A 22,150-nucleotide genomic window follows, 5' to 3' on the forward strand; every position below is an offset into this window, starting at 1 on the left:
GAAATTTCAGCTGCCAACAGATTATATTAACTTTTATAGATACTTGTTTTTTTTAAACGTTTGTAACAGTTTTTCTTACATTCTGTCAGGCAGCAAGTTTACCTGAAAACGATTATCATGTCAGCATTGATTACACCTCATTCAGCTGCAGTGTGGGATTACATGGCTTTAGCCTGACACACAGCGATCACAAACACTCATGTCATAAATGGATTACTAGGTCAACAGGCCTTGTAAAGTTCACTACACATTCTTTATAGATTAATTATACCTGTCTGATAGTTTTTTTGGTTCCTGGTTGAAGTATACTTGTCAAACACAATTCAAATATTTTTAATGACTATTTTCTCTGTGGGTTGCTGATTAACTTTGTTAGAGAATGTAATATGTAATACAAACGTAATAAAGATTCATAAAGACATGTTTGCAATGATATAGATATGTACAACATAAAGACAGCATCCTTTTCACTCATTCCAGCGTGTCTTTTTTTTCACAGTATCTGAGTTTCACAGGAGTCAGGCTGCAGTATCTGAAATGTAACAACAAGTCTAATAGTTTTTTTAAACCACGGGTAGAAAAAGGCATAGATGACGGGGTTTAAGCAGGAGTTAGAATACATCAGAAAAGCCATGATGACTTTAGTTGAAGACTCAATCAGGACATTGTGACCTGTGAGAGAGATGCAGTATAATGGAGAATAACACACCAGAAACACAACTACAAGAATACCAAGAGTTCTGGCTGCTTTCAGCTCAGATCTCTTAACTTTTACAGTCTTAGAGTGCTGGAGTGAGACAGTTGCAGTGTGGGATCTCATGGCTCGAGCCTGAGACACAGCCACCACAAATACTCTCATATACAGAACTATTATGAGAGCAATAGGAATAATGAAGTTAACAATAAGATCAAAAAGTCCTAGAATGGTAACGGTACATTCTCCATAGCAGGATTTGTATCTGCCTGGATGCTTCAGGTTTTCATTTGATACGATAATCCCATAAATAGTAGAACAAATCCAACATAGGGAAACAAATATTCCAACAACCTTTTGAGTGACTTTGGTGGGGTAATGCAGAGGGTCACATATAGCAACATAGCGGTCAACAGATATGAGCACCATGTTACCCACAGAGGCAGAGATTATGATAACAGCAAAAAGATAATACAAGGAACACATGAGGTCACCCAGCATCCAGCAGGTCTGCATCATGAGGATTTCAACCGGTATCCCAAAGAGCCCCACAAGAAAATCTGAGACAGCCAGAGAGAGGAGGAGGAGGTTGGTGGGGGTGTGGAGCTGCCTACAGTGAAAGATATCTTCATTGTGAACAGTATCAGCAATATTATCAATAAAAGTAGTGCAAAAAGCAGCAATGATTAAAAACAATAATATGCAACAAATAGTAGGCCAGCAACCAGTTTGTAATAATATCAATGTTAACAGTTATATATGTATAAAAGTCTGAAGCCTCTTTTCCTGTTAATAATATAGATTAAAAAGCAATAACATTTTGCTGTGACGGTTATGTGCCTGAAATGTGAGATGGAGATGATGACCAGCAGGTTGAGAGCTGCAGTGAACAGAGCGATGAAGGACAGCAGAAGGTAAATAAGCACAGTGTCAAAGTGAGGAGGCTCTGGTCTCCTGCAGGAGGAGTTGAGGAGCTGTGGAAAACAGAGTTCAGCCTCTTCCATCGTCTCAATCTTTAGAAACAGGAGAAGCAGCTGATCTGTCTTCTGGCCAAAGCTTTCTGACAAGCTGATTTAAGCCTTTTTTCATCTCACCTCCAACCATCCTGCCCATTTCTCCACGGTGACACTGACGTCTCTTTTCCTCTGCATGTTCATTACACTCTCAAGCCCTTCCCCTCTGATGTAATGTGGTCTTGAACCTCCGGGCCTGATGATGGCGGGCGTGCACAACGCTAGGCTAAGCATCTCTCCAGAATTTGTAAAACAGCAGTTATCTGCCTTGTTCCTACTGCCAAAGCACTCACCTTTGATGAAACGTATAAAACCTTCAGTGAGGACCGTCAAAGTGTGGTCAGAGGGAGCAGACTGACAAAACTCAGACTGGAGTGTGTTTGCCACCCAGGCCACACTGGACTCCCACACGGACATTGACACCTGTGTCTCTTCTGTTTTAGATTTCATCAACAGTGTAACCACCCTCAAACGAATCACTACATTCCCTAACCAAAAGCTGTGGATGAACAAAGAGGTCCGCCTACTGCTGAAGGCACGAGACACCGCTTTCAGATCAGGTGATGCTCAGTCCTACAGTTCATCCAGAGCTGACCTGAAGAGGGGCATCAAGAAGGCCAAGCACAGCCACAAACTAAGGATTGAGGAGCACTTTAGGAACAACCCTGACCCCCAATGCATGTGGCAGGTAATCCAGGTCATAACTGACTACAAGCCCTCCAACACCACACCATCAACCAGTGACGCGTTCTTCGCTGACGAGCTTAACAGTTTCTATTCTCGCTTTAAGAGGGACAACCAGGAGGTGACCATCAAGACTGTGCTCACCATCGACCACCAGCCCTTCACACTCTCCTCCACCGACATGTGTGCTGCACTGAGCAGGATCATTGCACGTAAGGCTGCTGGCCCTGATGCTACCCCCGGACGCATGCTCGGGGCCTGTGCGGGGCAGCTAGCTGAGGTCTTGATAGACATATTCTACCTGTCACTGGCCCAAGCAACTGTCCCCATGTACTTTAAAACCACCACCATCGTACCGGTGCCAAAACACTCCAAGGCTGTGAGCCTCAACGACTTCCGGCCTGTTGCCCTTACCCCCACCATCATGGAGTGCTTCCAGAGGCTGGTCCTGGCTCACCTCAAAACCTGCTTGCCACCCACACTGGACCCCCTCCAATTCGCCTACCACCAGAACAGGAGCAAAGAGGATGCCATCTCCACAGCATTACACTCCACCCTTTCTCACCTGGACAATAACACCTATGTGAGAATGCTTTTCATTGACTTCAGTTCAGCCTTCAAAACCAACATCCCCTTCAAACTGATCACCAAACTTTGTGACCTGGGTACCAACACTTCTCTCTGCAAATGGGTTCAGGACTTTCTCACCAACAGACCCCAGTCTGTTAGACTTGTTGACCACACCTCTTCTACCCTTATCATTAACACCGGCATCCCTCAGGGCTTTGTGCTGTGTCCTTTCCTCTGCTCCCTCTTCACGTACGACTGCACACCTGCGCATGGTTCCAATACCAGTGTCAAGTTTGCAGACAACACAGCAGTGGTTGTCCACTTCAGCAACAAGGATGAATCGGCCTACAGAGAAGAGGTCCGGCACCTAGCAGAGAGATGCGCTGAAAACAATCTGGCTCTCCGGAAGACCAATGAGCTCATTGTGGACTTCAGGAAGAAAGGCGGCACATACAGTAGTGTTCAAAATAATAGCAGTCCAATGTGACTAACCAGATTAATCCAGGTTTTTAGTATATTTTTTATCGCTACATAGCAAACAAGGTACCAGTAGGTGCAGTAGATTCTCAGAAAACCAACAAGATCCAGCATTCGTGATATGCGCGCTCTTAAGGCTGTGCAATTGGGCAATTAGTTGAAAGGGGTGTGTTCAATATATATGAATATATATTATATTATATATAATATATAAATATGTGGCATTCAATCAGTGAGGTCATCAATTATGTGAAAAAAACAGCTGTGAATCAGGTGGCCCCTATTTAAGGATGAAGCCAGCACTTGTTGAACATGCATTTCTCTTTGAAAGCCTGAGGAAAATGGGTCATTCGAGACATTGTTCAGAAGAACAGCGTACTTTGAATAAAAAGTTGATTGGAGAGGGGAAAACTTATAAAGAGGTGCAAACAATTATAGGCTGTTCAGCTAAAATGATCTACAATGCTTTAAAATGGAAAGCAAAACCAGAGAGACGTGGCAGAAAACAGAAGACAACCATCAAAATGGATGGAAGAATAAGCAGAATGGCAAATGCTCAGCCAATGATCAGCTCCAGGATGATCAAAGACAGTCTGGAGTTACATGTAAGTGCTGTGACAGTTCGAAGACGTCTGTGTGAAGCTCATCTATTGACAAGAATCCCCTGCAAAGTCCCTCTGTTAAAAAAAGGCATGTGCATAAGAGCTTACAATTTGCCAAAGAACACTAGCCTGGGTATACCCAGACTGCCTTGCGCGCTCAAATTTAATTTCGAACTGCGGCGGGGTCTGGAAACTAGGAAGCATTCTTAGCCCTGTTTTAGGGATCCAATCACAGAGCGGGGAGGGACTTGGAAGCTTGTAGTTTTCCGGATCCAACATGGCTGCTGCAGACGCGATACTTTCTTTAGCTGTAGATGGTGTTTTAAATAGTTTAGAGCGAAAGTTGAAAGGCGAAAGGTCTCTCGGCGGCTCCGCCGAGATCACCGGCGTTATGGTAGCGGGGCTATTAGCGTCGCTAGCGGCTATTAGCGCCGCTTGCGGCTAATAGCCCCGCTACCGCGGACAGCGGAGCCGCCGAGAGGCCCGCAGCAGCTTGTTTATTGCCCATAAAATCAGTGGATGTGTGTGGCTGAATGACATGAGGGGGAATAAAGCGTGAAAATAAATAATCTTGCAGAAAGCGAGAACTGGAGGAGCAAAGCAGCAAACAACACTCTCTCACAGACACACACACAACAAACAACCATTTCTGTTGCTCTACTACGTCATCTAGTATAACTGATCTGATTGGCTAAGAGCTACCTACAGACGCTTTTGATAGACATTCTAAGCGTCCAATAAACGGCTCTGGAGGATCGTAAACCACACCTCCTCTACGGAGAAATCCATTGCTAGTTGCCAGACTAGACCTCATTTGAGAATAGTCTGGTGTTAGCCAGGCTAAAAGAACACATCAGATAGATAGATAGATAGATAGATTACTTTATTCATCCCCGAAGGGAAATTCGGTTGTCACAGCAGTTCGGTATTCAAGTACAATAAAATACAATAGAATAAAATACTGAGGTAGCATAAATAAAAACAACAATAGAAAAAAACACAGAATAGAACAAGGACACTTAAGAAGTTAAAAAAGAACATCGGTTGGTAGGATGGTTGACAAGATGAAGGTAATTATACTGGTGATATGTTGGCAATGAAGCTATAGTGACTAGACGGTATATAATAATAATAATAATAGTACAGTATATATTATATATAATATAATATGTAATAATAGATAATAAACAATATAGAAATAAAATGAAAAATATAAATAAAGTAATTATTAGTAAAATAATATGATATATAATATATAATAATAATAGTTATAATAATAATAATAATAAATAAGGCTGGTAAGGCCGGTATAATAATAATAGTAGTATATTACAGTATATAGTAATAATGGCAGCAACAGTATATATAATAATAATAATAGTAATAATATTAATAACATAGCAAAGTGTCGTGCGTAGATTTAGTGCAAAGATTTAGTGCATTTCAGTAATGTGGGTTCTGGCAGAGGTAGACGAGTTATAGAGTCTTATTGCAGAAGGAAGGAAGGACTTCCTGTATCGTTCCTTGGAGCAGCGGGGTTGTATGAGTCTGTGGCTGAAGCTGCTCTTTAGCTTGTCCAGTGTTTTGTGGAGGGGGTGAGAGGGATTGTCCATGACAGCCAGCAGTTTTGCCAGCATCCTGTCCTTCACCACCTCCTCCAGGGTGACAAGCTTAGAGCCAACAACAGACTCCGCCTTCCTGATCAGTTTGGTCAGTCTGTTGGCGTCCTTTGCTTTGATGCCCAACCCCCAGGACACCACAGCAAAGAAGATGGTGCGCCACAACAGACTGGTAGAACATCCGCAGCATTTTGTTGCAGACATTGAAGGACCTGAGCCTCCTCAGGAAGTAAAGCCGGCTCAGGCCCTTCTTGTAGACGGCCTCAGTGTTGGTGGACCAGTCCAGTTTATTGTCTAGAGTGACACCTAGGTACTTGTAGGTAGGTACCATCTCCACATCCGTCCCACCGATGCTGACAGGAGAGGGCAGGGGCTTATTTATACTGAAGTCCAACACCATCTCCTTCGTCTTCCTCACGTTCAGCTGCAGGTGGTTCTCCCTACACCACTTCACAAAGCGGTCCACCAGCTCCCTGTACTCAGCCTCCCCTCCGCCCTCAACACACCCCACAATGGCCGTGTCATCAGAGAACTTCTGCAGATGACACGACTCAGTGCAGTATTGAAAGTCAGCAGTGTGTGTGGTGAAGAGGAAGGGGGACAGTACAGTCCCCTGGGGGGCGCCGATGTTACTGATCAGACGATCAAACACACAGTTCTGTAATTTCACAAACTGTGGTCTGCTCGTCAGATAGTCATTGACCCAAGTGATGAGGGGAGCACCCACCTTTCTGCTCTCCAGTTTGGCCTTCAGCAGTCTGGGCTGGATGGTGTTGAAGGCACTGGAGAAGTCGAAGAACATGATTCGGACTGAGGTGTTGGGTCTGTCCAGGGAGGAGTGAGCCCTCTGCAGCAGGTAGATGATTGCATCATCAACCCCAACACGGGGCTGATATGCAAACTGTAGGGGGTCTTGTAATGGGCACACCAGTTGTCTGAGGTGTGCCAGGACCAGTCTCTCCATGACCTTCATGATGTGAGAGGTCAGAGCTAGGGTTCGTAAACACCAGGCATCCTGGGAGGAGAGAGGGAGGTTTCTTGCCAGAGAGCCCAGTTGCCATTTTGAGAGGTTCAAATCCACAAATTAACCAAAATTCCCATGAGGCAAGATCCCAACACTGAGAGTTTTCTTTCCACTGTTCGACAATATCCACGAGTCAGCAGGTCTTCTCCCCCCCTGAACACATCCTTGTTTGGCTCTCAACGGAGGCGGTCGCATCTTTTTTCTCTCTCCCTCCCACTGTGTTTTTCCCTGCTTCGCTCCTCTCGTCTCGTCTTGTCTACTGTCTAACTTGGAAGACTCTCTCTACACTGCTCTCAAAAAAAACCAAAAAACCATGGATTTGATCAACTGGTCTCTTAACGCAATTGACACCATCTTCTCGACGAGAAGTCGCGGTTCTGGGGAGCCGGCCTGTCCCGATGGCACTTTTGTGGCTGGGTACACGATGAACGCCTGGAGCAGGTGGCGTGTCTTGTGCCTGGCACCTCTGTCTCTGGAGGACATTGAAGATCTTTACCTATTCGGAACCATGATAACAGGGTTTTTGCTGTTTGGATTGGGCTTTCCTCTGGTTTATCGAAACACAAAGGAAACGGTGTCAGCTGTAAAAGGCCCCATTAAGCTGCCCGTGATGATGGAATGTATGGCCAGGGCTGTCGGAACTCAGACTGTGGCCACAAACCGCGCCGTGTATACCATCCAGGAAAGGGTGGCAGCCCTGGAGAGGGATCGATCCAAAGACCGGGAGGGACATTTTTACCATCGACAGGATTAGTAGCAGAAAAATCGCTGCCACTTCCACCCACAGCTCAAATTCCAATCTTATCTGGCTTCCCCCAAAAAACAGCCTTGGCTCGAAGGCCGTTGCTAATCTTCCCTGCTGAGGAATGTAGTGAGACACTACCATCCCATCCTCCCCCCCTCTCGACTCCCACAACCACCTGTTGAACTGTCTGCCTTTTTCCCTGGCCCAGGAAGGAAGGCCATCTCCTTAGCGTCCAGGCTTATCGCTTTTGTTATTCCAGCGAACTGAGACGAACTGTTTGGTGCTTGACAATAGGCGGGTCTCAGGCCTACACACACGAACTTCCAGATATACTGATATGCATACATCCCCCCCCCTAACCACCCCCCAATCCACGCCTTCGATGCTTCATACCCCCAGCGAGACAGGCGGGTCTGAGAGCTGCGCCGGGTGGCTGCGGATCCGGATGGCCGCCTGGCTATGCTTTGATTTCCAGAAACAACTTTAAATGTGGACTCGTCAGCCCACTTTGTGTCAGTCCATCTCAGATGAGCTCTAGCCCTGTTCCTGGACCCATGTAGTAATATCCTTTTTAAGAATCATTCATTCATTACCATTAACGGCTTATAACCGGGTCACAGGTCACTGGATCCCGGGGCTGACATATAAACAGACATCACACTCTCATTCACTCCCACGGGCACTTTAGAGTCACCAATTAAACCTAAATGCATGTTTTTGGACTGTGGGAGGAAGCCGGAGTACCCAGTGAGAACCCACGCTGACACGGGGAGAGCATGCAAACTCCAAACAGGTTCCCTCTTGCTGTGAGGCGAGAGCGCTAACCACTACACCACTACAATCATGTTGCTTTACAATGCAGTGCTGCCTGAGTGGACAAACATCACAGGCATCCAATGTTGGTTTCAGCCTTGCACCTTGCATGCAGAGATTTCTCTGAATCTTTAAATGTTGTTATGGATCCCGCTCACCACGCTCTGCCAGCGAAAGGCTTCTGGCTCCACCGCCACTAAGGGCCCTACGTCTCATGCACGACTCTATTCCTCGGTAGTTACCCAGTGGTGTAACTAACTTCCAACTTCCATTTGATCTGCTGAGTCCCTCGTAAGCATTTAGAATACACTAAATACCTCTTTGCATTGGTCATGTGCAGTGCCTTACAGCATCTACGTCCTATTGGGCGCAAACTGAACCTGTGGCACTTACTGATGTGATGTCTTCTGACTTAATATTTGCTTGTGTTGTATTAATTCTCAATGTAGGCAGCTTTGGACAAAAGTTCTGCTAAATGAAACCATTGTAACATTCATTGGGACAATGATTTTACTGGAATTGTGGACAATAGTCAGCAATCACGAAAAGGGTTAACATACAAATGAAGCAGTACACTGAAAATAATTATGTCCCACACCGCTTCCCTCCATTTCCCCTCAAAAAGACTTCAGGTTTGACAAACGAACTGATGTGTGGAAGATGTGAAAGTAATGACTGTTAAATTGGTCAATGCTGCATTACAACACTGATAAATCAGTTCAAACAGTATTATGGTTGGCATGAGTTCCATAAAATTTCAGATGCCAACTGATTATAGTTAAATTAAGTAAAATAAGAAAGGAATCAATCAATTACGTGTTTTTTTTAAACATTTGTAACACTTTTTCTTACATTTTGTCAGGCAGCAAGTTTACTTGAAAACGATTATCATGTCAGCATTGATTACACCTCATTCAGCTGCAGTGTGGGATCACATGGCTTTAGCCTGACACACAGTGATCACAAACACTCATGTCATGAATGGATTACTAGGTCAACAGGCCTTGTAAAGTTCACTACACATTCTTTATAGATTAATTATACCTGTCTGATAGTTTTTTTTGGTTCATGGTTGAAGTATACTTGTCAAACACAATTCAAATATTTTTAATGACTATTTTCTCTGTGGGTTGCTGATTAACTTTGTTAGAGAATGTAATATGTAATACAAACGTAATAAAGATTCATAAAGACATGTTTGCATTGATATAGATATGTACAACATAAAGACAGCATCCTTTTCACTCATTCCAGCGTGTCTTTTTTTTCACAGTATCTGAGTTTCACAGGAGTCAGGCTGCAGTATCTGAAATGTAACAACAAGTCTAATAGTTTTTTTAAACCACGGGTAGAAAAAGGCATAGATGACAGGGTTTAAACAGGAGTTAAAATACATCAGAAAAACCATGATGACTTCAGTTGAAGACCCAATCAGGACATTGTGACCTGTGAGAGAGATGCAGTATAATGGAGAATAACACATCAGAAACACAACTACAAGAATACCAAGAGTTCTGGCTGCTTTCAGCTCAGATCTCTTAACTTTTACAGTCTTGGAGTGCTGGAATGAGACAGTTGCAGTGTGGGATCTCATGGCTCGAGCCTGAGACACAGCCACCACAAATACTCTCATATACAGAACTATTATGACAGCAATAGGAATAATGAAGCTAACAATAAGATCAAAAAGTCCTGGAATGGTAACGGTACATTCTCCATAGCAGGATTTGTACCTGCCTGGATGCTTCAGGTTTTCATTTGATAGGATAATCCCATAAATAGTAGAACAAATCCAACACAGGGAAACAAATATTTCAACAACCTTTTGAGTGACTTTGATGGGGTAATGCAGAGGGTCACATATAGCAACATAGCGGTCAACAGATATGAGCACCATGTTACCCACAGAGGCAGAGATTATGATAACAGCAAAAAGATAATACAACGAACACATGAGGTCACCCAGCATCCAGCAGGTCTGCATCATGAGGATTTCAACCGGTATCACAAAGAGCCCCACAAGAAAATCTGAGACAGCCAGAGAGAGGAGGAGGAGGTTGGTGGGGGTGTGGAGCTGCCTGCAGTGAAAGAATATCTTCATTGTGAACAGTATCAGCAATAATATCTGTAGTAGTTGTGCAAAAAGCAGCAATGATTAAAAACAATATAATTCAACAAATAGTAGGCCAGCAACCAGTTTGTTATAATATCAAGGTTAACATATATATATATATATATATGTGTGTGTGTGTGTGTGTGTAAGTCTGAAGCCTCTTTTTCCTGTAAGTTAAAAGAGATTCAAGTCAAACAACATTTTGCTGTGACGGTTATGTGCCTGAAATGTGAGATGGAGATGATGACCAGCAGGTTGAGAGCTGCAGTGAGCAGAGCGATGAAGGCCAGTAGAAGGTAAATAAGCACAGTGTCAAAGTGAGGAGGCTCTGGTCTCCTGCAGGAGGAGTTGAGGAGCTGTGGAAAACAGAGTTCAGTCTCTTCCATCGTCTCCGTCTTTAGAAACAGGAGAAGCAGCTGACCTGTCTTCTGGCCAAAGCTTTCTGACAAGCTGACTTAAGCCTTTCTTCATCTCACCTCCAACAATCCTGCCCACTTCTCCATGGTCACACTGACGTCTCTGTTCCTCTGCATATTCATTCATATTCAAACCCTTTCTCTATGATGTAATGTGGCCTGGGAATGTTTGGAGCAACCAGGCAGCAACCTCCAGGCCTGAAAAGTGATTCCAATGTAGACGTGCCTTTTTTCCCCCCATTAATTTTTTATTGCCAACAACATAACCATATACATTGAATGATACGCTTTATAGACACACACAAGCAATAATACCCCCCCCCTCACACACCACCACCACCAGTCTCCCCACCCTCCTAACATCAAGACAGTATAAGGACAGTCACAGGCACGTTATAATTACATCAACAGTAGGTCTTTCAGCTTAGATATCAAGTTCTCCCAAATCAATATTGGCTGAGCTTTATTTACTCTTGCCGACGATAGTCCCATATAGGATATGTCCAAGAAATGCCTGTAGCCAGTGAACATCACAAACATCATATTCATTTTGATGGCCGAAATACGGGCAGGTACTGAGCTTGGTAAATGTTTCCATCTGTTTATATCCTCCTCTATTTTTTTCAAAATTGTGGAGTATTTTAGTTTCGCCACAGAGGTAGGGAAAGTATTTCTTCTAGCACCCAGGTATAGGACCTCCTTGATGACATTAATCTGGACTGGTAGAGATACTTTGTTTTGATCTGTATTGATGAGCATAAGGGCAGATTTGGAAAGATTTACCTTATACCAGGAAAGATATCCAAATTGCTCTAGTACTGATAAGATGCATGGAAGTTGCTGGACATAAATTGCCAAATAGACCAAGGTGTCATAAGCCTAAAGTGATATTGAATGTGATGTTGAACCAATTGTAATTGGAGAGATTTTGGGAGAATTTCGAACCAAGTGTGCCAGAGGTTTTATAGATACTATAAAAAGTAGAGGGGACAGGGGGTCTCCCTGTCTTGTGCCCCATCTTATGTCCAACAACTCTGACATACCTCCCCCAACACACACTCTGGCTGAAGTATTGACGTAAAGAGTTGTAATCATATTGATGAATTTATCCCCAAAATTAAATTCTTTCATTGTCCTCCAGAGAAATGGCCATCCCAGGCGATCAAACGCCTTTTCAGCATCTAAAAAAGTAAGCCACTGTCTGTTGGAATTTTATGAGATGCGCGAAGTATGTGTAATAGCTGACGAATATTATCAGAGGCAAGACGCCCCTTGATGAAACCTGTTTGATCAGGGCTTATAATGTCCCCTATAACTTTCTCAAATCTTCTAGACAGCATTTTGGAGAATATCTTGAGGTCAGCATTTATCAAAGATGTTAGACGGTAGTTGGCACACTCTAGGGGGTCTTTACCGGGTTTAGGAATAACTGTGATCAGGGCTGTTTTAGGTCCCTATGAAAGGCACCATTTTCGATAGCGTAATTTAAATTATTTAACCATACTGGTCCAATTATATCCCAGAGTTCAAGGTATAGCTCAACTGGTATCCCATCTATACCTGGTGTTTTGCCTTTATTTGTAGCTTTTACTCCTTTAAGTAATTCCTCCATTGTCATGGCAGAATGTAGATATTGGATATCTTTTGCTGTCAAAGTTGGAAGCTTCTGAAGTACTTCTGTCGTTTACTGGCACATCAGTTACGACGTCAAGCCACTTCCCGTTTGATACCTAGTATTAAAAACACTAATGACACTGTTACTACAGATCCCTTGGAAATTAATGCTACTTTTAAATCATTTTACTCTTCATAATATAAATCTGAGTTTCCTACAGACAACATTAAAATGGATGAATTCCTTCAGAACCTTTTGATTCCTGTCATTGATATTAATACTTCTAGACAATTGGACTCCCCACTCTCCCTTGGCTTTCCGATCGAATTTTTCAAAACATTTATTGGTAAATTGGTGCCTATACTTCTATGTGTATTCAATGAATCTTTAGAAAGCGGTTACCTCCAACTCTGACACAAGTCACTATTTCTTTCTCAAAAAAGACAAAGAGCCAACCTCCTGTAGTTCCTACAGACCATTATCTCTGCTTAATGCTGATGTAAAGGTGTTGGCTAAAGTTATTGCATCTCGTCTAGAGAATGTGCTTCTTTATATTATATCTGAGGAGCAAAATGGTTTTATAAAGGGTCGTCAATTGTTTTTTAGTACCCATACACTTTTCAATATAATTTATTCAGAACATTCGGCTTAACTTCCTGAACTTGTGATTTCTTTAGATACTGAACAGGCATTTGATAGGGTAGAGTGGGAGAACTTGTTTGCAGTTTTAAAGAAATTCAGATTTGGTGATAAACTCATTTCTTGGATTCGCCTTCTTTATTCATCCCCTAAAGCCATACTAATGATGTTTACTCTAATTATTTTGCCTTTGTCGCTAACCCGACAAGGTTGTCCGTTGTCGCCTCTGCTCTTCGCCATAGCTGTCGAGCCTCTGTCTATTACATTAAGATCTTCCCCCTTAGTTAAAGGAATCATCAGTAATGGAATGGAATATAAATTATCGCTATATGCGGATGATTTGTTGTTATATATAATGGATCCTACATTCTCTATCCCTGCTGTTCTAAGTATTCTGGAGGACTTCAACACCTTTTCAGGTTATAAATTAAATCTGGGGAAAAGTGAGTGTTTTCCCATTAATACTGTAGCATGTCTTCTTCAGCAGTCAGACTTACCTTTTCAGTTTAGTCCATCAGGGTTTAAATACCTAGGTATCAACGTGACTCGTTCTTTATCCAGCCTTGCATCAGCTAATTTTACTCCCCTTATCTCAAAGATTACATCTGATATTCAAAGATGGGGTAACCTCCCCCTTTCATTAATTGGCAAGATCAATGTTATTAAAATTAATATCTTACCAAAACTTTTATTTTTATTCCAGTCAATTCCCCTTTTTCAACCTAAACATTTTTTTGACTCACTGGACAAGATAATTAGTTCTTTTATTTGGGGCGGGAAGCCACCTAGAGTTCGTAAATCTTTACTGCAGAGATGCAGACTTAGCGGAGGACTTGCATTACCTAATTTCCAAGCCTATTATTGGGCTGCTCACATCCATAAACTTTGCTACTGGTTAAAATCTTCTGGACCCTCTTGGTGTAAATTGGAACTATCATCCTGTAAGAGGTCTTCCATACCTACTTTACTTTATTCATCTTTACCTATAAAACCGTCTTTATATATTGAGAATCAAGTCATTCTTAACACACTTAAAATCTGGTTTCAATTTAGGCGGCATTTTGAATTTGTAGCTGCATCTTCCTCAAGTCCTATAAATAACAACCATTTATTTCCTCATCACTTTTGGACCCAACATTTTCAATATGGCGTGACAAGGGTATTACACAATTCAAACATTTGTATCTAGGTGGTATATTGGATAGCTTTGCCAATTTGTCGTCTCGCTACAGCCTCCCTTGTAATCATCTATTTCGCTATTTTCAAACTCACAGTTTTGTTACTAAGTGTTTCCCTAATTTCCCTTCTTTACCGCCAGAACAGCAATGGGAAAATATCTTATCATTTACTCCTCATCACAGAGGAATCACTTCAAAGTTGTACAATATTATTTTGGCTTTTAGCAACCACTCAAATGTTAAACTCAAGAGTGCATGGGAAGGGAAAGTGGGAATACAAATATATGGGGAGTCTTGGGAACAAGCCATAGAGAGGGTAAAATAGTTTATACTGCACTTTGTAATTTAATTTAATTATTTGTCTTTTACGATTTTACCATAGTGTTTTTGTTCATTTTCGTTTGTGTATGTGTATATGTGACTGTTTACATGTACATACATGTATAAAAAATAAGAAAAGGATAATTGTATTCCTGTAATTGTAAATTTCTTATTGTATTTTTCAATAAAAATATTTTGGAAAAAAAAAAAGAGAGGAAGGGCTTGAGAGTGTAATGAATATGCAGAGGAACAGAGACGTCAGAAGGCAGGTCAGCTGCTTCTCCTGTTTCTAAAGACGGAGACGATGGAAGAGGCTGAACTCTGTTTTCCACAGCTCCTCAACTCCTCCTGCAGGAGACCAGAGCCTCCTCACTTTGACACTGTGCTTATTTACCTTCTGCTGGCCTTCATCGCTCTGCTCACTGCAGCTCTAAACCTGCTAGTCATCATCTCCATCTCACATTTCAGGCACATAACCGTCACAGCAAAATGTTGTTTCACTTGAATCTCTTTTTACTTACAGGAAAAAGAGGCTTCAGACTTGCATATATATCTGTTAAACTTGATATTATTATAAACTTGTTGCAGGTCTATGATTTGCTGTGGTTTTTAATCATTGCTGCTTTTTGCACTACTTTTATTGATAATATTGCTGATACTGTTCACAATGAAGATATTCTTTCACTGCAGGCAGCTCCACACCCCCACCAACCTCCTCCTCCTCTCTCTGGCTGTCTCAGATTTTCTTGTGGGGCTCTTTGTGATACCGGTTAAATTCCTCATGAAGCAGACCTGCTGGATGCTGTGTGACCTCATGTGTTCATTGTATTATCTTTTTGCTTTGATCATAATGTCTGCCTCTGTGGGGAACATGGTGCTCATATCTGTTGACCGCTATGTTGCTATATGTGACCCTCTGCATTACCCCACCAAAGTCACTCAAAAAGTTGTTGGAATATTTGTTTCCCTGTGTTGGATTTGTTCTGCTATTTATGGGATTATCCAATCATATGAAAACCTGAAGCATCCAGGCAGGTACAAATCCTGCTATGGAGAATGTATGGTTACCATTTCAGGAAATCTTGATATAATTGTTAGCTTCATTATTCCTATTTCTCTCATAATAGTTCTGTATATGAGAGTATTTGTGGTGGCTGTGTCTCAGGCTCGAGCCATGAGATCCCACACTGCAACTGTCTCACTCCAGCACTCTAAGACTGTAAAAGTTCAGAGATCTGAGCTGAAAGCAGCGAGAACTCTTGGTATTCTTGTAGTTGTGTTTCTGATGTGTTATTCTCCTTTCTACTGCTTCATACTCACAGGTCACAATATCCTGATCAGATCGTCAACTGAGGCCTTGATAGCTTTTCTGATGTATTCTAACTCCTGCTTAAACCCTGTCATCTATGCCTTTTTCTACCCGTGGTTTAAAAAAACTATTAGACTTGTTGTTACTTTTCAGATGCTGCAGCCTGACTCCCGTGAAGCTCAGATACTGTGAAAAAAAAGACACGCTGGAATGAGTGAAAAGGATGCTGTCTTTATGTTGTACATATCTATATCAATGCAAACATGTCTTTATGAATCTTTATTACGGTTGTATTACATATTACATTCTCTAACAAAGTTAATCAGCAACCCACAGAGAAAATAATCATAAAAAATATTTGAATTGTGTTTGACAAGTATACTTCAACCAGGAACCAAAAAAACTATCAGACAGGTATAATTAATCTAGAAAGAATGTGTAGTGAACAAGGCCTGTTGACCTAGTAATCAATTTATGACATGAGTGTTTGTGATCACTGTGTGTCAGGCTAAAGCCATGTAATCCCACACTGCAGCTGAATGAGGTGTAATCAATGCTGACATGATAATCGTTAAATTCAGTTAAACAAATTGTAAGAATAAGTGTTACAAATGTTTTAAAAAAACATGTAATTGATTGATTCCTTTCTTATTTTACTTAATTTAACTATAATCAGTTGGCATCTGAAATTTTATGGAACTCATGCCAACCATAATACTGTTTGAACTGATTTATCAGTGTTGTAATGCAGCATGCACCAATTTAACAGTCATTACTTTCACATCTTCCACACATCAGTTCGTTTGTCAAACCTGAAGTCTTTTTGAGGGGAAATGGAGGGAAGCGGTGTGGGACATAATTATTTTCAGTGTACTGCTTCATTTGTATGTTAACCCTTTCGTGATTGCTGACTGTTGTCCACAATTCCATTAAAATCATTGTCCCAATAAATGTTACAATTTAATTTAGCAGAGCTTTTGTCCAAAGCTGCCTACATTGAGAATTAATACAACACAAGCAAATATTAAGTCAGAAGACAACACATCAGTAAGTGCCACAGGTTCAGTTTGCGCCCAATAGGACGTAGATGCTATAAGGCACTGCACATGGCCAATGCAAAGAGGTATTTAGTGTATTCTAAATGCTTACGAGGGACTCAGCAGATCAAATGGAAGTTGGAAGTGAGTTACACCACTGGGGAACTACCGAGGAATAGAGTCGTGCATGAGACGTAGGGCCCTTAGTGGCGGTGGAGCCAGAAGCCTTTCGCTGGCAGAGCGTGGTGAGCGGGATCCATAACAACATTTAAAGATTCAGAGAAATCTCTGCATGCAAGGTGCAAGGCTGAAACCAACATTGGATGCCTGTGATGTTTGTCCACTCAGGCAGCACTGCATTATAAAGCAACATGATTGTAGTGGTGTAGTGGTGTAGTGGTTAGTGCTCTCGCCTCACAGCAAGAGGTGTCAGCGTGGGTTCTCACCGGGTTCTCCGGCTTCCTCCCACAGTCCAAAAACATGCACTTAGGTTTAATTGGTGACTCTAAATTGCCCGTGGGAGTGAATGAGAGTGTGATGTCTGTTTATATGTCAGCCCCGCGATAGTCTGGCGACCTGTCCAGGGTGTACCCCGCCTCTCGTCCAATGTCAGCTGGGATCGGCTCCAGTAACCCAGTTATAAGAGGTTAATGATAATGAATAAATGAATGATTCTTAAAAATGATACTACTACATGGGTCCAGGAACAGGGCTAGAGCTCATCTGAGATGGACTGACACAAAGTGGGCTGACGAGTCCACATTTAAAGTTGTTTCTGGAAATCAAAGACGTCTTGTCCCCAAGGCTAAAGAGGAAAAGGACCATCCAGATTGTCACCAGCACAAAGTTCAAAAGCATCTGTGATGGTCTGGTGGTTTGGCCAAGGATGTGTTCAGGGGGGAGAAGACCTGCTGACTATGGGATATTGTCGAACAGTGGAAAGAAATCTCTGTGTTGGGATCTTGCCTCATGTGAATTTTGGTTCATTTGTGGATTTGAACCTCTCAAAATGGCATCTGGGCTCTCCATTTTGGTTCTCTGGCAAGAAACCTCCCTCTCTCCATCAAAAGTTGGATTAATGAACACACAGTTCATTGGGACACACAGAAATCAATTCATAAGGAACTCCTAAATCCAGCCAACCACCCAATCATCCAGTCTATGTGTTTTTATCGACTTGGAGGCTTACGACCGTGTCCCTCTGGGAACCATGTTGGGCGGTACTGCTGGAGTACGGGTTACCGGGCTTGCTGTTATGAGCTTTCTGGTCCTTGTGCAACCAACATTAGTGTTGCAGTAGTGTATTCGGCACAGCATCAAGCAGATTCTCAACGTGTTGGGGAACAGTGGAGCTGTTCAACTGGTCGAGTCTGAAGAGGCCCTATTGACTAAAGTCAGCACATATACAGATAAAATTTAAATATTACAAAAGACCAATTTTAAAAATTATGTTTAATCTGGAAATGTTGGCCTCAATACTTGTTTGGGGCTATTTGACTTGAACTACTGGAAAATGACTTTTCCATGATATTCTAATGTATTGAGTTGCACCTGTAATACACACATTTTTCGGATATTTTAATCTTCATAGGAGTGAGATAACAATGGTGGATAAACTTAAAATTGACTTAATTGATTTTGTCATTGTTAAAAGAGACATGTCTTTTTTCACAAATGTTGAACTGGGGATTTCTCAACCAAAACCATCCCTAGACAATTTTCTCAGATATTAAATAGAATTTGAAAAGATGAGTTAGAATATCATGTGATTTGCTCATTTTATCTTTATTTTTAGTGAAAGACATACATATCTCATCAACTTCAGATAATCCAAAATGTAACTTTAAATGTTCTTTGACAAGTGACTGATAAATGATGAACATTCATTTTTAAATGGAAACCTGCACTTTCTAGCAATTTTTCAGTTGATGGTAATTTGATCAAATAGAAATGCTAATATAAAATAAAACAAGTGCTTTAGAATATGCACTACTGAAGCACTTCTTTTTTGATCCGATATGTGGGTGCTGCTTATCAGCTGATCTTGACTTCTTGTTTTGTAATGGAGGCCTGTGTGAAAACATTGTGGAAATCAGCTGCTAACAAGGTCCATATCCCTTGGTCTTTTTCCTCCTATTTGTGTTAAATAAAGTCATCACTTAGCAACTGCTTCTATCCATAGAAATACACAATGCTAAGAAAAGGGGCTAAAAGTTACAGCTTTAGTCATTTTCTCTTTAAATTCAGGAATTTTCTGTTTCCCCTTAAGAAATCTAGAGCTTATAATGCAAATGGACATCACTGTAAAACTAACACAAAGTCATGTTGGCTTGATTAACAAAATACTTCATGTTTGACAAAATGGGAGACATGTGGAGGATGTAACTGATGTCATTGCATATGCTGCTTTTGTTACACTGATATATTTGATAAATCAATAACATAATTGGCATTAGTACCTTATCATTTCAGATGCAAACAGATTTGAATTAAGCTTAGTAAAATGAGAAAGGCAGAGTTTTACTGAGAATGATTATTATTATCAGCATTGATTACACCTCATTCAGCTATAGCGATCACAAACACTCATGTACAGAACTGTGAAGACAGAGAACTAGGTCAACAGGTCTGATAAAGTTCAATATGTGTTCTTTATAGAGGAATTATACCTGGCTGATTGTTTTCAGGTTGTTAGTTACAAAAGATAATACACATGCAGAACATAAAGACAGCATCCTTTTCACTCATTCTACAGTTTGTTTTTCACAGTATCTGAGCTTCACGGGAGTCAGGCTGCAGTATCTGAAAAGTAACAACAAGTCTAATAGTTTTTTTAAACCACGGGTAGAAAAAGACATAGATGACAGGGTTTAAGCAGGAGTTAAAATACATCAGAAAAGCTATCAAGTCCTCAGTTGACGATCCGATCAGGATATTGTGACCTGTGAGAGAGACGCAGTAGAAAGGAGAATAACAAATCAGAAACACAACTACAAGAATACCAAGAGTTCTGGCTGCTTTCAGCTCAGATCTCTTAACTTTTACAGTCTTAGAGTGCTGAAGTGAGACAGTTGCAGTGTGGGATCTCATGGCTCGAGCCTGAGACACAGCCACCACAAATACTCTCATATAAAGAACTATTATGAGAGCAACAGGAATAATGAAGCCAACAATTAGATCAAGATTTCCTGGAATGTTAACCATACATTCTCCATAGCAGGATTTGTACCTGCCTGGATGCTTCAGGTTTTCATTTGATAGGATAATCCCATAAATAGTAGAACAAATCCAACACAGGTAAACAAATATTCCAACAACCTTTTGAGTGACTTTGGTGGGGTAATGCAGAGGGTCACATATAGCAACATAGCGGTCAACAGATATGAGCACCATGTTCCCCAAAGAGGCAGCGATTATGATCACAGCAAAAAGATAATACAACGAACACATGAGGTCACACAGCATCCAGCAGGTCTGCATCATGAGGATTTCAACCGGTATCCCAAAGAGCCCCACAAGAAAATCTGAGACAGCCAGAGAGAGGAGGAGGAGGTTGGTGGGGGTGTGGAGCTGCCTGCAGTGAAAGATATCTTCATTGTGAACAGTATCAGAAATAATATCTATAGTAGTTGTGCAAAAAGCAGCAATGATTAAAAACAATAATATGCAACAAATAGTAGGCCAGCAACCAGTTTGTAATAATATCAATGTTAACAGTGATATATATGTATAAAAGTCTGAAGCCTCTTTTCCTGTTAATAATATAGATTAAAAAGCAATAACATTTTGCTGTGACGGTTATGTGCCTGAAATGTGAGATGGAGATGATGACCAGCAGGTTGAGAGCTGCAGTGAGCAGAGCGATGAAGGACAGCAGAAGGTAAATAAGCACAGTGTCAAAGTGAGGAGGCTCTGGTCTCCTGCAGGAGGAGTTGAGGAGCTGTGGAAAACAGAGTTCAGCCTCTTCCATCGTCTCAATCTTTAGAAACAGGAGAAGCAGCTGATCTGTCTTCTGGCCAAAGCTTTCTGACAAGCTGATTTAAGCCTTTTTTCATCTCACCTTCAACCATCCTGCCCACTTCTCCACGGTGACACTGACGTCTCTTTTCCTCTGCATGTTCATTACACTCTCAAGCCCTTCCCCTCTGATGTAATGTGGTCTGGAACCTCTAGGCCTGATGATGGCGGGGCGTGCACAACGCTAGGCTAAGCATCTCTCCAGAATTTGTAAAAAAGCAGTTATCTGCCTTGTTCCTACTGCCAAAGCACTCACCTTTGATGAAACGTATAAAACCTTCAGTGAGGACCGTCAAAGTGTGGTCAGAGGGAGCAGACTGACAAAACTCAGACTGGAGTGTGTTTGCCACCCAGGCCACACTGGACTCCCACACGGACATTGACCCCTGTGTCTCTTCTGTTTTAGATTTCATCAACAGTGTTAACACCCTCAAACGAATCACTACATTCCCTAACCAAAAGCTGTGGATGAACAAAGAGGTCCGCCTACTGCTGAAGGCACGAGACACCGCTTTCAGATCAGGTGATGCTCAGTCCTACAGTTCATCCAGAGCTGACCTGAAGAGGGGCATCAAGAAGGCCAAGCACAGCCACAAACTAAGGATTGAGGAGCACTTTAGGAACAACCCCGACCCCCAATGCATGTGGCAGGTAATCCAGGTCATAACTGACTACAAGCCCTCCAACACCACACCATCAACCAGTGACGCGTTCTTCGCTGACGAGCTTAACAGTTTCTATTCTCGCTTTAAGAGGGACAACCAGGAGGTGACCATCAAGACTGTGCTCACCATCGACCACCAGCCCTTCACACTCTCCTCCACCGACATGTGTGCTGCACTGAGCAGGATCATTGCACGTAAGGCTGCTGGCCCTGATGCTACCCCCGGACGCATGCTCGGGGCCTGTGCGGGGCAGCTAGCTGAGGTCTTGATAGACATATTCTACCTGTCACTGGCCCAAGCAACTGTCCCCATGTACTTTAAAACCACCACCATCGTGCCGGTGCCAAAACACTCCAAGGCTGTGAGCCTCAACGACTTCCGGCCTGTTGCCCTTACCCCCACCATCATGGAGTGCTTCCAGAGGCTGGTCCTGGCTCACCTCAAAACCTACTTGCCACCCACACTGGACCCCCTCCAATTCGCCTACCACCAGAACAGGAGCACAGAGGATGCCATCTCCACAGCATTACACTCCACCCTTTCTCACCTGGACAATAACACCTATGTGAGAATGCTGTTCATTGACTTCAGTTCAGCCT

The 22,150-nt window shown here is 42.1% G+C and overlaps 4 protein-coding genes across 4 annotated transcripts; 1 reads left to right on the top strand and 3 right to left on the bottom strand.

Moving 5' to 3' along the window:
* Positions 1–493: 493 nt before the first annotated feature.
* Positions 494–2,124, bottom strand: LOC131978631 (trace amine-associated receptor 13c-like). Its single transcript, XM_059342341.1, has 3 exons — positions 1,789–2,124; positions 1,535–1,707; positions 494–1,304 (listed from the first exon to the last, which is right to left on the bottom strand). Exons 1-3 carry the CDS (start codon positions 2,122–2,124, stop codon positions 494–496), a joined length of 1,320 nt encoding a protein of 439 aa, XP_059198324.1.
* A 7,384-nt stretch (positions 2,125–9,508) lies between these two features.
* On the bottom strand, positions 9,509–10,887 carry LOC131978632 (trace amine-associated receptor 13c-like). Its single transcript, XM_059342342.1, has 3 exons — positions 10,831–10,887; positions 10,577–10,779; positions 9,509–10,319 (listed from the first exon to the last, which is right to left on the bottom strand). Exons 1-3 carry the CDS (start codon positions 10,885–10,887, stop codon positions 9,509–9,511), a joined length of 1,071 nt encoding a protein of 356 aa, XP_059198325.1.
* Positions 10,888–14,827: 3,940 nt separating this feature from the next.
* Positions 14,828–16,024, top strand: LOC131978633 (trace amine-associated receptor 13c-like). The gene is made up of 2 exons (XM_059342343.1): positions 14,828–14,991; positions 15,214–16,024. Exons 1-2 carry the CDS (start codon positions 14,828–14,830, stop codon positions 16,022–16,024), a joined length of 975 nt encoding a protein of 324 aa, XP_059198326.1.
* Positions 16,025–19,307: 3,283 nt separating this feature from the next.
* Positions 19,308–21,266, bottom strand: LOC131978634 (trace amine-associated receptor 1-like). The gene is made up of 3 exons (XM_059342344.1): positions 21,143–21,266; positions 20,676–20,895; positions 19,308–20,443 (listed from the first exon to the last, which is right to left on the bottom strand). Exons 1-3 carry the CDS (start codon positions 21,264–21,266, stop codon positions 19,633–19,635), a joined length of 1,155 nt encoding a protein of 384 aa, XP_059198327.1. The 3' UTR covers positions 19,308–19,632.
* Positions 21,267–22,150: the final 884 nt, after the last annotated feature.

Source organism: Centropristis striata, chromosome 10 (assembly GCF_030273125.1).
Source record: "Centropristis striata isolate RG_2023a ecotype Rhode Island chromosome 10, C.striata_1.0, whole genome shotgun sequence".
NCBI classification, from domain to species: domain Eukaryota; kingdom Metazoa; phylum Chordata; class Actinopteri; order Perciformes; family Serranidae; genus Centropristis; species Centropristis striata.